Source organism: Neofelis nebulosa, chromosome 10 (genome assembly GCF_028018385.1).
Source record: "Neofelis nebulosa isolate mNeoNeb1 chromosome 10, mNeoNeb1.pri, whole genome shotgun sequence".
Taxonomy (NCBI): domain Eukaryota; kingdom Metazoa; phylum Chordata; class Mammalia; order Carnivora; family Felidae; genus Neofelis; species Neofelis nebulosa.
In genome coordinates this window covers 73,796,066-73,813,931 of record NC_080791.1, presented here as the reverse complement: position 1 = coordinate 73,813,931, position 17,866 = coordinate 73,796,066, and the positions used below count along the sequence as shown (strand labels likewise).

The window sequence follows — 17,866 nt, the reverse complement described above, 5'->3', positions numbered from 1 at the left end:
CACACACACACAAACACACACCACATACTAAAGATACTTTCTGACCTGCAGAACAAGGACCAGCATTAGCCCTGACCTGAAACACAACAATGTTCCTGATGAAAACATGCAAATCATAGATAAAAGCCAAGGGCCTCAGACCTGCACTGGCTCCCAAGGCAGAGAGAAGGGCAGGTTTCAAGGCAGGGCTGCTCCAGACTTCACCAACAGCCCTGCCTGCTCCCACACCTTCATGGCTTTGCTTGCCAGGACTGCCATCCCCTGCCATCTGCCTGGCTTATTCCTACCTGCCCCCCAAAGCTTACCTTAGCGTTACCTCCTCTGGGACTGTTGCTTCTCTCACAAGCCCAGGAAGCCCCTTCATGGTCCTTACTGCATAGTGCCACCATCATCCTTTGCTTGTGTGCATCTGGGGTAGCACCCCTCACCCCAGAACACGAGCTGGGGTCATCCTGTCCCAGCTCACTTTCCCACCCCTCACCCCCCTCAGCTGGGTGCCCAGAAAAGCACAGGAGAGAGGGTCTGGGGAACAGGCAGCTCTAGCTCGCTGTCACCCCTGAAGAGCTCAGATGGGACTTCCCACCCCAGCCAAGTAGCCCTTTCTTCCAGGGTCAACAAGAAGGCCTGGGGGAGGGTAACCTCACTGTCTGGTCCGTGCACCAACAACCGGCCTGGCCTAGAGCAGTATTTCTATCGAGGACCAGAAATGAGGAGCAAAACCGCTCACTAAAGCAGCTCAGGAGGACCAGGAGACCAAGGGAGCAAGCAGGAAGCTGGTCTGGAATTTCATCTTCCTCAAGAAACACCCACACCTGGGCAACACAGGGTCTCTCTCACACACAGCCACAATGACAGAGCTTCACACATCCACAGTCTGTGCCACACACACGGTCCCCCACCCCACATACAGACTCACACACAGATGGTCTCATGCACACAGCCTCACACGCACACACACACACACGCACGCAGCCACACATGCACAGCTTCACATGGACAATGTCACACTCGCCACAGACAGCAAGGTACTCACACAGTGGCACACCCCAAGTTTCTCAGACACACACAGCATTTCTCTTACACGTACAGTCTCCCTCTCTTTCTTATATACGCACTCTCTCCCACGCTGCCTCGTTCTCACACACAAAGTCCATCTGAAAACACACAGAATCTGTCTCTCTCACGTTCACACAGAATTTCTGATACAGACCCTCACGGAATCTCTTGCACATAGTCTCACCACACGCATATACACATGCGCGCGCACACGCGCACTCTCCTCCCAGAGTCTCACTCACACGTATTTTTATTCTCATATGGGCTTTCTCACACACATGAAGAATCTCTCACACCCACATGGAAGCTCTCTTACACAGATTCCCTTTCACACACATACAGCTTTTCTTTCACACACACGTACAATGCCACACACACGTACAATGTCACACACATCCATGATTCTAGTCTAGAAACTAGAATGAAAGTGTAAACCCTGACCCACCAGTTTGAAGAGGGGGGAGGGGTAAACAAAGGTGACAGCAGCAGCCGAGCAAAGATGGAGGGGGAGGAAGGCCAGGCAGCAGGCTGGTCCCTGCGCAGATGAGCCGCAGAGAGGCAGCGCAATGCAGCTAAGGCCAGCTTGGCGTGCAGCAGGAAGCCTGGGTTCTAATCCAGGCTCTGGCCTCAGTTCTCAAGTGCCCTTGGGCAGGTCCTTCCTCTGTGGGCCTCAGTGTCCTCATTTGTCACCCAGAGGAATTGGAGTGATTCTGTGAGGCTACAGGGAAAAGAAGGCGCGGACAGGGGGTGGGGGGTGGGGGCTTCTAACTCTCCTCCATCTCCCCACTACAGTCCAGCTTTTCCCTCAGAGTCTGTTCTTCAATGAACACTTGAGACAATCAGGAATTCTCTGCAAGGTTCAAACACCAACAAGACCCCAGACCACACTAATCAGCCCATTTATCTGCATTGGGTAAAGACCACCCCATGGCCTAGGAATGTCAAGTGGAAGAAGATGGACAGTAAGGGGGTGGGGGTGGAACATACCCCACATGTCCCCTGTCTATCCAGAAAGTCAGGAACACAGGTCAGAACCCTAAAACTGAGCCCAAGGGGTAGGGTGAGGGTACCCAGCTTCTTACTAGGGAGCCAGGTGGCTGAGAGGACAATGAGAAAATTGGGCCTACTTCCTTCCTGGGCCAAGGGGGATGGTGGTGGTGGTGAGATGCTGTCCAAGGTCAAATGCAGGCTGAATGGGTGGCTGTCCTAACCCAGGCCTTTGCCGAGCATGCGCCCAGCCCCAATATGTGTTGGTTCAACCTCCCAGACCCCCTCCTCCGGCCCCTCTCCACAGCTCAGCCACAGCCTCCAGTTACATAATTCCCTGGTTGTGGTGGCCTCTGTCAGGAGAGGAGAGGGGAGGGTAGATCTCTGAGGGTCCCAGTCCATTCTGGAAATGGCAGGGAACTGGCATCCAGCTCAGGAGATGATGGGGTCCCAGAGGACCTGGGTTCTAGTCTTGCTTGGCCTCTGGCTCCCTGAGTGACCTTGTGTAGGGTCTCTAGTGGCAAAACGAAGGGCTTGGTTCTGTTGCTATCCACCCTCCCCCACATCTGTTCTAAAATTTAATGCATAAGACTCTGACCTGCTGCCCCCTCCCTTGCATGCTAAAACACTGAGAGTTTTATCGAAGTCACAAATGTATCAGGCCTGTGCCTAAACAGCCTTTTTCTCCTCATGGACACCTCAGTGCCCCCCCAGTCCTCTTCCCCCACTGATCCTTAGCACTGATCCTGCCTCCTTCCCTGCCTAATCCTCCCCACCTCAGCTCCAGGGGGCAGGAAAGAAGGGATGTGGAGCAACAAAAGAGAGCAGTGGTTTGCCTGGTGGGGGGTTGAGGGGTGGCTCTGCTTTAAATTCACAACTCTGACCCTCCCCCTCATGCCTTCGGCTCCCTTCAGACCACAGAGCCAGTGAAGGCAAGGGGTGTCTCTTCCAGGGTGGGTGGCTGCCACCACTGTCTCCCCTTAGGGCACAGTTGAGCAGCAAAGACCCTTAGATTCACCAGACACCTTCTCCCATTTAACAGATGAAGAAACTAATCCCAAGAAGCCTCTGAGAGGCCAAGGTCAGCAGCAGGGTGCCCTTTGTCTCCTGCAACAAGCTGCTGTTACTAAAGGGGAGTGGCTGATGATGACACACCCACCTCTCACACCCCTTGGGTCATGTTACCCTTTAGGCCCCTACTTTGCCCCTGACAGGTCCCAGAGGAAGCATAGTATAAGCCGAGTGGCCCCTTCCAAAACCCTCCCCTTTAGTCAGGCCCTGTTCCCAGCACTAGGTCTCAGAGTGGCCACATCCTCCTCCCCACAGCCCAGCCCCACACCAACTACAAAGCTATTAATTAGCCACAAAGATTCCCTCTCAACCTTCTCTTCACAAGGGCCTGAGGTTGCTCCCTGGGGAGGGTGGTCTGTCTTAAGCAGCAGACCAGGCCTCGAGCCCTCCTCTGTAGGCCCTGCGTGGCTCCAGATGCCGCTTACCTGGGAGGGAGGGAGGGAGGGAGGACTCCCAGCTTCCCTCCCCACACGAAAATCTAAAGGGCAGTTCACACCTTCACAGTGTACATCTGCAAAGACACAAATATGCACACACAGGCACTCCTGCACATTCAAACATACACACGTTCACTCATTCCCACTACATACTTTACCCACCCAAATATACACCACCACACTTACATAAATATGCACACACAATCTACTCATACACACAAACACCCATTTGTACTCACTCATACATATTAAATTTGGAAATACAGACACAGACCTTACATACCTACAAAACTAGTCACCCTGGAAGAGCAATCTCTCTCTTATCCCCGCGTTTATGCACGTTCTCATATGTACACACACACACACACACACACACACACACACACACACTCCTTTCAATTCTGATTCCCTAGGCGCCAGTTCTCCAATCCGCCCCTGCCCGAGGGAGGCAGAGAACCCGGCCTTTACCACCCAGCTCTCCTGATGGGCAGGTTGTCACTTACCCGCGCGTAGCGGGATGAGTAGGGGTCCTCGAAGAGCGCCCAGATGCGCGGCTGCCAGCGGCGCCAGAAGCCGCCGGGCCGGCCATCTGGGGAGTCGCTGAGCGCCAGGCGCTTGGTCATTTCCAGCTCGTCCTCACCGTCGCCTGAGTCTCCGGGGCCGTCGGCGTCCGCGTCGTCGGCGCTGTTGTCAAGGGGTGCGCCGCCAAAACTATCAAGCGCCTCTTCTGCGTCGCGATGCTGGCGATAAGTCATCCAGCAGCAGGGTTCCACGTCGGTCTCGTCGATGCCCCAGAAGGCCAGCTCCTCCTCATAGAGTGGCCCGCACACGTCGGCTGGGCAGTGCAGCTTGCCAGTGCGGTAGTAGTTCAGGATGTGCGCGAAGACGCCTGGGTGGCGATCGAAAAAGAACTCGTCTGCGCGCGGGTCATAGTCGAAATGGCTGTGGGCGTCGGGCTCCGCCAGCCAGGCGAGCCGCGTGCCGGGCAGCGTGCGCAGCGTCGAGCGGTACGTCTGGTGGCGCGTGCCGCCCACGTTGATCACGATGCGCTCGCTCTCGTCCCCTTGGCCCATCGCGGCGCCCCCTTAGGCATGGCGCGGCCCAGCGACACCCATGGGAGCGGCCGCCAGGGGGAGTTGGCGCCGGGGAGGGGGGCGCGGGGCCTCCTCCCCCCTCCCCCCAGCCGTCGGGGGGGACAGAGGATGGTGGCTCTGGCCACCCTAAGAGCGACCCAAGCCCCTCAGGGGCGCTTTCTGTCGGGTGCTGGTCCAGGGGCGTGTGCGCGGGATCCCAAGGGTCTCTAGGCGCCAGATGTGGGAGGGAGCTGGTCCGGCTGCGGAGGAGGCAGAGGAGGAAAGAAGGGAGGGAGGAAGGGAAGGAGGAAGAGAGGGAGAGGGACGGTGCTCAGCGGCGAGCCCCGGGAGGAGGGAAAAGAGGGTTGGGGGGCCGGGCTCCCGTCCCCATCTCAGCGGGAAAATGGAGAAATTGACACAAAGCTTTTTTGGGGGAAGGTCAGCTGCTCCAAAGGCCCGACAGATAGATCAGCCCCCGGAAGGGGGAGGGGAGGAGAGGGGGCCGGGAAATTCGCGCTCTGCTCTGCGGTGGTCGCCGCAGCGCGCTCTCTGCGCTGGGGAGATGGATGACCGCTGCCTTCCTCCCTGCGTGGCCGGGCTGCAGCTCGGGGCGCAGGGCGGGCTCCGGCCCCCTCCCTCTCTCCTTGCCTGGCTGCCTGCTCCCCCCGGCGGCGGGCGCGCCTGCCTGCCCGCCCGCCCTTCTCGCTCCTTCTCCCCGCCTCTCGGAGGAGATGGCGGGCCCCCTGGGCAGGGGCACCCAGGGCGCTGCTCGGTGCGGCGGCCGCGGAGCGCTTTGCTGGGTACGCTCCGGCTTGAGCTGGAGCTCCGCGGGGCTACGCTCCGACTCCGGCGGCGGTGCTGAAGGGACAGCTCCCGAGCTGTTGCGGGGCCCGCACTGGTTCTCTGGGCTGGGTTCGGTCTGCGAGGCCGGTGGGCACTGGCTCTGGCGCCTCTGCGCCCCGCGCTCCACGCCCGGCTTCGGGCAGGCGGTTGAAGGTGCCGGTCAAGACGAAGGGGCTGCGGCGGTCGCGCCAGGGAGGCGGGGGTGGCGGGTCCAGGCGCGGCGAGGCGAGGCCGGGGAGGCGAGGCGCGGAGCGGCCGCCGCCGCCGCGACGCTTCTGCCGCCCGGGCTGCTGCTAGGCTCGCTTGCTCGCTTGCTCGCTCGCGCGGTCCGCGTCCAGCCCGCCGCTCTCCGGACACAAGCCCTCGGCGCGCGCAGCCGCACTCGCCCCCGGAGGGAGGCGCCGCGCTGGGTCCTAAAAAGCCCCGATTCCGCGCCCCCCTCCCAGCTCCGAGCGGAGCCAGCCTCCCTCAACCCCGGCGCTGGGGGCGCCCGCCCCGCGTGGCTTCTGCTGCTCTGGGGAGACCCGCCGACGCTCCGCCCTGGGGTAGCGCCACTCGATGGGCGGGGGCTCCAGGAGACGTCTAGGCCTGGCCCCCCGTATCAGACTGAGGTGAGAAGGGCGTCGGCACCCTTTCCTCTCCTTCCAAACTAGGGACTCTCTGATACCCAAGTGAAACGAGATGCCCTCGACCGCTCAGAGACACCTTGACCTGGACGAGTATTGGCAGCTCCAAGAAACCTTTCATACCGACCCTTTCGGTAGCGAAATCTGGAGCCCCCACGATCTTGTCATAGATCCCTCTTGAATGGACTCAAAATAACATCCTCCAAACACAAAACACATACGCTGTCCTCTAAGCCTTCTACTAACAACCCAATAATCCTGGACCACTATGAACGCCTTTTGACCCCTTACTCACCCTGGGTCCTTCATAATTCCAGGCTGACCCTAGTCTCCCGCAAGAGCCACACGCTCTACCATACTGGTCCCAGCTCACTGATCCACACTAGCGCCGGATCCCTAGGTGGGCATCCCTTATGAAAAGGGTATTCTGCCCTTAGAGGTCAGAAGGAGCAACTGCAACCCCCCTTTCTCCGTTGGGCTTCAGCTGCCTGAGTGGTAAGCTGATGGCTGTGCCTGGGAGCTCGATGGGTGCAGCTTCTGCTGTGATTTCCACAGCTTCACAGTTGATCTTGGGTGTGGGGGGTTACAGGTTGGGCCTCCAAGCCTTCCTGGCCCATGTTTGCTGCCCGTGCCTCAGTTTACTCAATCACTCTTTTATTCCTTCCTTGTTCCACACTCTGTCTCAGGCACAAGAGACCTTGCCCTCAAGGGGCTCCCAGGCTTTTGGGGAAGTGGGCAGGTGGGTCTGGGCAGGGCTGGGGAGGTCAGGCCCAGCTCCAGGGTTGGCTGCACCAGGAAGGAGGCTTATTGATCCCAGCCTAGCCCAATCGAACACAAGGCTGCCTGGGCAAAGGGCGATTTAATTAAGAAGACAGGAGGCTCTTATTTACCTGTCAGCTCTTGCTAACTGTGCAGACAGCTGTCCCTCTACACTGACCTGCAGACACGGCTGTGAGCCGGGGGACAAAGCTGTGCCTTGGACATCTGTCTCCTCACTTGGCCAGGGAAATCCCAGCCCAGGGAAGTCTGTGTGTGGTAGTGGGAAGGTTTGGAGGAGTGGAAAAGGTTGGAAAGGGCAAGGGGCAGAGCAAAACACGAAGGATGGGAGAAGGACAAGGGCAGAAACAGGGGCAGTGATAGGCAGAGGCAAAGAGACAGCTGGAGTCTGGGACCAGGATGGCACCTCCTCCCACCAGAGATTGATCTAAACCAGAATTATTTCCCCTTCAATCTCAGAGTAATGCAGGGATGAGAATGCTTTTGAGTGTCTCTCTCACCATGACCAGTGTGATCCCCATCCCCTAACCTAGTGCAGCTCAGCCTCACCCAAATTCAGATTCCCCAAGAAACAGGCTCTCAGAAAGCTCTGCCCCAATGCAAGGAGGTGATAAAACAGAGGAATGGGAAGAAGAGAAAAAGATGGACACAGAGAGATGGACATCACACACACACACACACACACACACACACACACACCCCTGGCTGAGAGAAATCAAGATGGGGAGAGACCAGAAAGAGGCCTCTCCAAACCTTCTCTTCCTTCCAGCCAGGCATCCAAACTCTCTTCTCTCTCAGAAAGCCTTCTGTGTTTCCACAAGCCACAGGGAGCCAGGACTCCCCACTTCCCTCTCCTGCAGGAAGGATCACATTGGATCAGAGTATGGCTCCCCAACCTTCACTGTAGCTCATCTCTTTCCCCCAAAAGGACTATCAGCTCCTCCAAGGCTGCTTCTTGTTTGGTTCCTTCCACAGTGCCCAGAACACAGTAGCTCCTTGTTAAGGGCTAGGTGATTTGAGGAAGACCAGGAGAGGGCCTGGGATCCTAGCATTCAAGTGTCAGGGGCCATGAGAATCTGGAGCCCTGAACCAAGGCTGAGTCGGGGGGAAGTACATAACCAGGGTCTCTCAAGGCATCAGTGCAGAGCGCACTCAGGCTACTACCCCATGGTGAGCCACAATGGGAAACTGAAAGGTGCCCCACGTGGTGGTCAGGTGCAGAGGTGGAGAGACAGAGGCTGCTAGTAAGGGGAAGTTTGATGATCAGGAGCCCTGGTAAGGCCTGGCCCTGGAGGATGTACTAGAAAAAGAGAGGCAGGAGAGGGTTGGAGGGAGGAGAAATGTGAAAGGGTATCCACTACATCCTAAAATCCCCTACATAGCAACTGGAGAAGGCTTGGAGAAAGGATCCTCCCAGGTGGGGAGCTGTCCCTCAGGTGCCCCAGGCTGCCTCACTTTAGGATTCTCACCCTGATCCTTGATGGCAACCCCCAGCCCAGGCCGCAAAGAATGCCCCCCCCCTTCTCCATCCTAAGCAGGGACATAAAAGTCCCTTCTCTCACTTCCTTTTCACACTGTAAGAAGGCTGGCATTTGCAGAAAGCCCAGAAAAACTGAGAGGGCAACACAGAAAGAGAGAAGAAAAAAAAAAAAAAAGCCCCAGAGAAATGGGAGTGGGGGGAAGGAATTGCTGCATGAGCCTTAGCTTCTCACTCGCAACCACTAACCACAGCCCCTCAGCCCAGCCAAGACCCTCTCCCTTTCCGCTTGAGCAGGATGCCCTTATTCATAGCCATCTGTCCCTCCCTTGCAAAGGAGGCTTATATCCCATGCCAGAGGATCACTGGGATCAGTGGCTAGTGAGAAGTGTGGGCAATGAACTACCAGTGGGTTGGTATTGTTCAGTGGTCAAGAGCATAGCCTTTGGGGCCAAGCTGTCTGTGTTCAAATCCTCACTCCATCGTTGACTTAGCTATGACCTTGGGCAAGTTATTCAACTTCTGTATGCCTCAGATTCTTTATTGTTGGATATGAATAATAGTAAGCCTTATGTTCTTAACACCTCAGCTCTGGGATTTCTCTTGTTCTGGCTGGAGGGGAGGGTGTGCCAGGCTCCAGTAAGCTCTGTGGTGAGAATGGCTCCAGGAGGAGCTGGGGCTAGGAGTGGACTAGAAAAAGGTGAAGGGAGTCCTGAAGCCAAGTTTGAACTATGTTCTCACACTTGGCACTTGTAAGCCTTAGATCTAGTCCTGCTAGGCTCTGGAACTGGCCCAAGTCCAGCCCCTGGGCCTTTGTCCAGCTTGGCACACCCTCTATGCTGCTCTCTCAGGCCTGGAATCTTAGCATGCCCGGTGGGTTGGGATGCCATCTTGTGGCCACATCTGGAAACTAACCAAAACTGGGCACAAACTGAGCAGGCTTTGGGGATGACCCCACCATAAGCAGTGAAACCAACTGGCATCTCCTGCCCTGACAAGAATCCTCCCTCCAATGGACAAGGGAGACTGAAATTAGGGGTGCAATAGTGGAAAATTTGGTGACTGTGGCTGTTGGGTCTGTAGCCTGAGCACTGACCCTGGTACCTAAACTGGGAATGGGGTAGGGTGTTTAGCTCTTCCTTCCTGCAACCCCTGGTGAGTGGAGCCCAGTTCTCTTAGGCCAGAGGAAATCTAGAAAAAAAGTCAAGGTAAAGAATGCCCAGGGGAATTGCTAGACCAGGGTTTCTGAATCTTGGCACTATTGACATTTTGGACCAGATAATCCTTTGTTGTGGGGGCTCTTCTGTGCACTGCAGGATGTTTAGCAGCATCCCTGGCCTCTACCAACTAGATGTCAGTAGCACCCCTTCCCCACCTTCCCCAACCATGACAATCAAGAAGGTCTATAGTCACTGCCAAAAGTCTTTCGGGGGCTAAAGTTTCCTCTGATTGAGAGGACTATGCATCTAGACAGATTTGGTTATAAGTCTCATTTGCTACTTATTAGCAACTGTTCACTTTCCTCTCTAGGCTTCTGTTTCCTCATCTGTATAAAGGAAATGACATTTTGTGAGGATTAAATGAGATAGTGTCTCATTTAACTTCCTCTCTTTACCTTTTCCCCCTTCCCTCAGACTGCCCATCACCTCCAACCCCCCCGACCAGCCCTTACCCCACGTGTCTCATCTCTCTCATGGGCTCCTGCCAGTTCTGAGTGACACCTGTCCCTTAGAGTGTCACTCTAGGCTTGACTTTGGGGAAGATGGGGCCTCGATGCCTCGCATGCTGGTTGAGCAAGGCAGAGAGGTAGGAAATGACGAAGCCTGTGGTGAAGGATGCATGTGGATGGTAAGAGATGCTTATGTGCAGGGAGGGTGAGTGGGCACAGACCCTCCTGTAAGACCATTCCCAACAGGACTGGCCAGAGACCGCTGAGTTTTCCTTCCGGAAGCAGCTGGAGATGTGTTGCTCTCCCAACGGTCTTCCTCCCTCTTCAGTGCCTTTGAGAAGAGCCTTGTGGGTTTTCCTGGTGGATGCCTCTGTGTGCGTCACGCTGCAGGTAAGCCTGGTTGGCAATGTCTGGTGGGTGAGCCCAGGTTTTGTGAGGCCTGACATTTAGATATTTTGGGGGTTACACTTAAAAAAAAAGAACAGAAAACTGGGCAAAAAAGTGAATATGTATTCAGACTTAGAAATCAGGACCAAATGTAAATTTTAGAAAGCTGACAAACACCACAAACATTTAAAAATCCAGAAAAAATTGCTTAGCATTTTTATTAACTGCCTGACACACCAACATAAGACTTAAAAAAAATTTTTTTTTGAGAGAGAGAAAGACAGAATCAGAAGTGGGTTCTGTACTGACAGCATAGAGCCTGATGTGGGGCTTGAACTCACAAACCACGAGATCATGACCTGAGCCGAACTCAGGTGCTTAAGGGACTGAGCCACCCAGGTGCCCCAAGACTTTTAAATATGTTATATTTACTTGGAAACCAACAAAACAGTTGCAACTTTTTTTTTTTGCAACTACAGAACAATATTCAGTTAATAAAATCACATGTATTTTATTAAAACTGCATCAAAGCTGACTGAAAATGAAAATATCACCATCCCCTCATATAACTATTTTTTCTGTGCACCCAACAATAAGAACCTGCTTTAAATTTCCGTGCCAACTTACAGCTACCATATTGTACCAGGCAAGGTTTGTGGCTACTTAAAATACCATCAAGACAGGGCTACTTAAAGACACATTCGTGAAATGCAGGGGACCCAGAACAGCCACAACAATCTTGAAGAAGAACAAATTGGGAAGACTCACACTTCCTTCTTTCAAAACTTACTACAAGGCTACAGTAATCAACACTGTGTGGTCCTGACATAAAGATAGAAATGTAGGTCAATGGAATAGAATTGAGAGCCCAGAAAAAAAAAAAACACCATACATTCATAGTCAATTAATTTTTTTTTCAACGTTTTTTATTTATTTTTGGGACAGAGAGAGACAGAGCATGAACGGGGGAGGGGCAGAGAGAGAGGGAGACACAGAATCGGAAACAGGCTCCAGGCTCCGAGCCATCAGCCCAGAGCCTGACACGGGGCTCGAACTCACGGACCGCGAGATCGTGACCTGGCTGAAGTCGGACGCTTAACCGACTGCGCCACCCAGGCGCCCCGCATAGTCAATTAATTTTTGAGAAGGGTGCCAAGAAAACTCAGTGGGGGGATGGGGGAAAGAATAGCCCTTTCAACAAAAGGTGCTGGGACAACTGGGTCTCAATATGCAAAAGAATCGAGGGGGATCCCTTCTTTCCCTGTATAGAAAAATCACTAAAAGTGGATGAAATATCTAAATGTAAGAGCTGACACTATACTACTCTTACCTGAGTTAGGTTATGGGTTTTTAGATATAATGCCCAAAACACAAGCAACAAAAGAAAAATATAGATAAATTGGACTCCATCAAAATAAATAATAATTTTGTGCTTCAAGGGACACTGTCAGGAATGTGAAAAGACAACCCATAGAATGGGGGGAAATATCTGCATATCACATATCTGATAAGAGTCTAGAATCTATAATATATGCAGAACTCTCAAAGCTCAGTAATAAAAAGACACATAATCTAATTTTAAGAGGGGCAGAGTATTTGAATAGACATTTCTCCAAAGAAGAAATACAAGTGGCCAATAAACACACAAAAAGATACTCAACATCATTAGTCATTAGGGAAATCCAAAACAAAACCACAAGGAGATAGCACTTTACAGCCACTAGGGAGGATGGCTAGAATAAAAAGACAAACAGTAATAATGTTGTCAATGATGTAGAGAAATTGGAACCCCGATACGTTGCTAATGGGAATGTAAAATGGTACAGCTGCTTTGGGGAAGGCTTTGGCAGTTCCTCCAAATTTAAACATAGAGTTATGATATACCCAGAAATTTCATGTTTAGGTGTATATGCCCAAGAGAATTAAAAGCATATGTTTATACAAAAATGTGTACTTGAATGTTCATAACAGCCTTATTAATAGCTAAAAATGGAAACAACCCAAATATCTATCGACTGATGAATGGATAAACAAAATGTGATGTATCCATGCAATGCAATATCATTCAGCTACACAAAGGAACGAAGGAGTGGCACACGCTACAACATGGATGAATCTTGAAAACATTATGCCGAGTGAAAGAAGTCATACACAAAAGGCTACATAGTGTGAGATTCCACTCAGGAAATGTCCAGAATAGACACATCTATAGAGACAGAAAATAATTCGTGGTTGCCAGGGGACTAGGAGAGGAGGGAGAGTGTGGAGTGACTGCTCATGGGTAAGAGTTTCTTTTGGAGTCATGAAAATGTTCTGGATTAGATAGTAGTGGTGATGTTGCACAACATTGTGAAAATAGTACAAACCACTGATTTCGACATTTGACAAAGCTAAATGTTATGGTATGTGAATTATATCTCAATAAAAAGGTGGGAAAGTAAAGAAGGATATCAGTAAACCAGGTCATAAAGAATTTGCTTGTGTGGAGAAAAATCTGTTTGTCATGGTTCCAGTTCCCTTGTCTGTAAAGGATCTACTTCACTACCTTTTTCTTTTTCTGAAATGCTCTAAGCAAATTAATAAAAAATTTTGCAATTGGTACATACCTTTTAAATTCACAGATCCGTGAATACAGAGAGCAAGCCCAGATCTAGATGGGTTCAATCACATTTCCAAGATGGCAGAGCTGGTCAGTGGCACAGCCAGGCTTAGATCCCAGGAATTATGTAGTCATTGACATCCTCTGGGACTCATTTACCCCTGCTACTGGGAAAGTTCTGCTTGAATTAAAACGTGCTGTTAAAATTCTAAAAAAAATAAATAAATAATAACTATGCAAAAATAACCCTGTGTAATATAAAAACCAGTATCACATAACCTCACATTTTCATGTGTTTCCTTTAATAGTAGTGACTTGCGTGCAGAAGACTTAGTGTTTTTCTAGATTAGAAAACACTGAGCTAGAACCAACTTGTTCTTCATTAGCACCATCGCCATTTTTGTCATCTTCCTCCTCATCTTTTCATTTTTCTGCCTTCCTCCTCTTGCTCTTTTTTTTCTTGACTTTGCTCAGTCTTGTCCACCCCTTTCCACCATATCAGGCTGTATATTCTTTACCTGCTTCTTCATAGGACAGTGGTTTTATAACATCATTTTCCATACAGAGAATTGAGAGATCGTTCAACTAGTTCAATCTTTCCTTCAAAAGATCGTGGTGATCAAAACTTGTTTTGTATATCACTGATAATTCAGGGAAGCTTTTTTCAGGCTCCCCACCATATAGGACACGTCATGCACAATTTTAGGATTGGTGTCAAATTGGGGAAAACTCTATCAAGTTTCTTTCATCTGTGGACTATAAGAGTTCAAGGCACATTGGTTTCCATATAACACCCAGTGCTCATCCCGACAGGTGCCCTCCTCGATGCCCATCACCCACTTTCCCCTCTCCCCTATCCCCCATCAACCCTCAGTTTGTTCTCAGTATTTAAGAGTCTCTGATGGTTTGCCTCCCTACCTCTCTGTAACTTTTTTTTCTCCCCTCCCCTCCGCCCTGGTCTTCTGTTAAGTTTCTCAGGATCCACATATGAGTGAAAACATATGGTATCTGTCTTTCTCGGCCTGACTTATTTCACTTTTGACAATAAATTATATTTAATAAAAAATCACTAGAAATTTTTTTTAAAAGTTGCTGATTTGTCTTATGGCGAACATAAAAATAAAACAACAAAAAACGTTGTATCCATAAAAAAACCCACAGAGTTCAAGGCATTTTGTGGGGTGCCTGGGTGGCTCAGTCAGTTGAACATCCAACTCTTGATTTCAGCTCGGTGTCATGATCCCAGGATTGTGGGATCAAGCCCCGTGTGATCCTGAGGTGCGCATTGAGGATAGAGCCTGCTTGGGAATCTTTCTTCCTCTCCCTCTGCCCCTCTCCCCCTCTCTGTGCACGCTCTCTCGCTCTCTCTCTCAAATTCAAAAAAAGAGTTCAAGGTACTTTGAGTTTTCTTATGTGGTGATTATTTTAAAATTTTAAAAAATTGACAGTGTTCACTAAAACGTTTGTTGATGTTGACGTCTTTTGAGAGTGGCATGTTATGAATTTTACTCTGTAAAATTTACTTTGTTGATGCCAGCACTTTGTGTTAGATCAGCAAAACATTTAAAATCACTTTCCAGTGTGTTCATACAATTCAGTCCTCATTGACTGGATTATCAAACAATGCAGGAGTCTTCAATAATTCCGTTCAAGTTATCACTTTCTTTTAATACACTGCTTTTTGGTATGATCTAAATATATATTTTGGGTACAATTGTCTTCTCAATGTCCGATCATTTAAATTTATTTCATTCTTCATTATTATCGCTTCTGTTTCATATTCTATTTATATAAAACACATTCCACTAAACCCAACCAAATGTATACCTTTAGATTGGACCCCAACATGCTCATAAATGCCACCCACCAGAAGAGAGAAATCAGAGTGGAAAGGGACGATGGTCATACTAATTGGCTTTGGCAAATTAAGAAGGAGGCTGGACCAGGGCCTTAGAAGGGACCTAAGCTTAAACTTCATTGGTTTCAAGATGCATCAGCCCCTGGTGATATGCTCTGGGTACATGTATGCTGTTGTATGAGCACACATGTGTAGACATGGACCCAGTGTTTCCTTAGATCCAGCCCAGGTAAAAATGGCCCCAAGAACAAGGGTCATTTCATCTACACTGCAAATGGAGTTGGCCTTAGCTAGATAGCAACCCCCTCCCGCCATCAGTCCAGAGGACTGAGGTGGGAGATGGGCCAGGAGGGGGACCTCAAATCCCATCATCAATGGAGGGACCCAATCTCCAGCTGCTTCCTTCCCTCCCGACTTTCTCTCCTTCCTCTCTCCTTCCTTCTTGTGTAGAGGTCCGGGGCAAGGCAGCAAAGAGTACAGTCTCTGGAGCCTCTCTGCCTGGGTTCAAATCCTGACTCATGACCTAAGCTAGTCCAGTGAGCATTCTTCTCTGGGAATTTTCCAACTAGAGTTCAATGGTGAAATTCAAGGTTAATCCCTGAGTTGCTGGAGAAAACTAATATGGACTTGGAGAGCGTGAACCAAGTAAAGGCAAGCAGGGGAATGGTGGAAGCCTAAAAGGGGCTCCAGTCCCAGGCGTCAAGGCTCATGGTGGCTTCCATATGTGAACTGTCCCCTGTCCTTCCAACATACCCCTCTGGGGGTTAAGCTTGTTTGAACTGGGTTTCTGTCACCTGTAACCAGAAGTGTCCTGGACTAAATCTGTCCCCATACCTGCTTTTTCTTCTCCTGGTGTCTCCATCTTTGTGATAGCAGAACTGTCCGCTCTGAACCAAACTGGAGCCTGAGTTAGCCTTGGCCCCCCCCTTTTCCCTCACATCCTTAGGGCCTCCGTACACAAGGCTCTGTGAATGGTTATGCAGGTTGTGGACTGAACAAGTGAACCTGGCTAAGAAGGTCAGTGGGGGCTGAAGTCCAGCCTGCTTTTTGCTTGCCTAGCCATGAACCCTGGTGAAGAGCAGTGTCCTCGGGAAAGAAGGGATACCTTCTGGTACACCTGAAGCTGGTACACCAGCTTTTGGGCCTTTTTTCCTACATGCAGTTTGTTCCCTCAGTGCAGAAACTCTGCATCCTTCTTTCTGCACTTTCTTATACCCCATTATCATCTTTCATTGCACCCTTTACTCTTCCTTATAGTATTTCTCACCATTTATTCACTTGGTTCTTTGTCTCATGGCCATTTCCCCCGTGAATTTTAAGCTGTGTGAGGTAAGGACTGTGTCCTTGAGGTTCTCCACTGTACTGTCAACACTTTATCCGACACTACTATCTCCACTCCCATGCTTCTTTCACATCCTAGTCATAGCCCCAACTCAGGCCATGTCTCCTTTGAGCAACCCTCACGGCCTCCTGATAAATCTTTCTGCCTCAAATCTTGTTGCCTCCTACCCATTCTGCCAGCCCAGGCTGGCCTTTCTAAATACAGGTTTACTTGTACCCTTCCCCTGGTTAGATTCCTCTATAGCTCCCTACTGTCCTCAGGATAAAGTCCAAATGAGGTCCCTTGGGGCCCTGCCTCTGCTTTTTCCCTGTCTCACCTCTGGGCTCTCCTGTGAACATTTTTGGTTCCATGAAGGCACAGTTTACTTTCTGTCACATCAGGGCCTTTGTCCTTGCTGTTTCCTTAGCTTGGAGTACCCTTCTTTGGCTCCTCTTTCCTGACCAACTCCTTTAAGGCTCATGGTGGCTTCCATATGTGAACTTCCATATTCTTCCATAAGGCTAATGGTGGCTTCCATATTCTTACCAGAGGTTACCTGCTTTTTTGTATCTTCTGTTCCTACTGTGTTCTTCTACACATACACCCCCATGATAGCACTTAATTCATTGTGATGGAACCAGCTGCTAAGAATTCAATCTTCCCAAAGGGTGCTTCCCAAGGCCAGGAACTGTCCACTGCCCTCTGTTTTCACACAGCATAGGACCTGGTAACTGTTGAATGAGTGGATTCATGAATGGGCCCCAAAGGGTCTCAGAGGAGTGTAAAGAACTCCAACGAGCATCTGGAAAAGTAGCCAGAAGAAAAGCCGAGGATCATTAGAAACAGAGCAGCTCTAGGCAGCTCTTCAGGGACCCTGTGTTTTGGGGACATCGCAGGCTCTTTTCAGAGTAGAGAGCAGAGGTCCTTCTTGCTGGCAACACATCTTCCCTACAATCCTCAGGGTCAGCCCACCTGGTGAGCAGAAGTTGGGCTTATAAGGTTTTTAGGAAAAAAGTGTCTGTAATGGTGAGATGTGGGAGACATGGAGGTCCTAATGACAAATGTATGTGTTTGGGAGTGGGCTTGGGGTGGTATGTAAATGGGGAGGAACTTTTACCCCACCATCCTTCCAGGGGTGCCCTTCCAGCTGTGTGTGTGCGCATGGGTCTATGGGCATTGGGTTGTCTTTTCTTGTTTCTCAAGACACAGTTCAAATGGCACCTCCTTCAGGAAGCCCTCCTTCCACCTTAGCTAAATCAATGGCCCCTCCTCTGCTCTCAGAGCATCTATAGCCACCTGCGATGATGCAGGTTTGCACTGCCAGGGTCTCCTCAGGCCTCTTCTTAAGAAATCTGACAGGACCAGGATGCTCTAAGTGCTGGGTTACTGGCTGAGTAGAGACATCTGTGTCTTAAGATTACTCCTATCACTAAGCGCCTGTAAGTGCCATACAGCTTACATGGCCCCTTCACACTTACCTCGTTTCTCCTCAGAATGCTGTGAACACCTCATGACATTCTCTGCACCCATGAGGCTTCCGAGTGGCACCTAGAGCTACGAATTTCCAGTGATCTTTCTGGACACCACACCTGGGTTCACTCTGAGTATGGAAAGGCGTGATTCTCAACCTTGCATAGAGTTTAGAATCACTTGGGCAGCTTTTGAAAAATAACAATACCTGGCCC

The 17,866-nt window shown here is 50.6% G+C and overlaps 1 protein-coding gene across 1 annotated transcript in view; it reads right to left on the bottom strand.

Moving 5' to 3' along the window:
* KCNC1 (potassium voltage-gated channel subfamily C member 1) overlaps positions 1 to 5,748 on the bottom strand; it is a 45,096-nt gene extending 39,348 nt beyond the window's left edge. The window contains exon 1 of the mRNA XM_058688396.1: positions 4,055 to 5,748. Within this exon, the coding sequence (XP_058544379.1) occupies positions 4,055 to 4,624 (570 nt within the window). The 5' untranslated portion in view covers positions 4,625 to 5,748. The remainder of the gene's footprint in view (positions 1 to 4,054) is intronic.
* Positions 5,749 to 17,866: the final 12,118 nt, after the last annotated feature.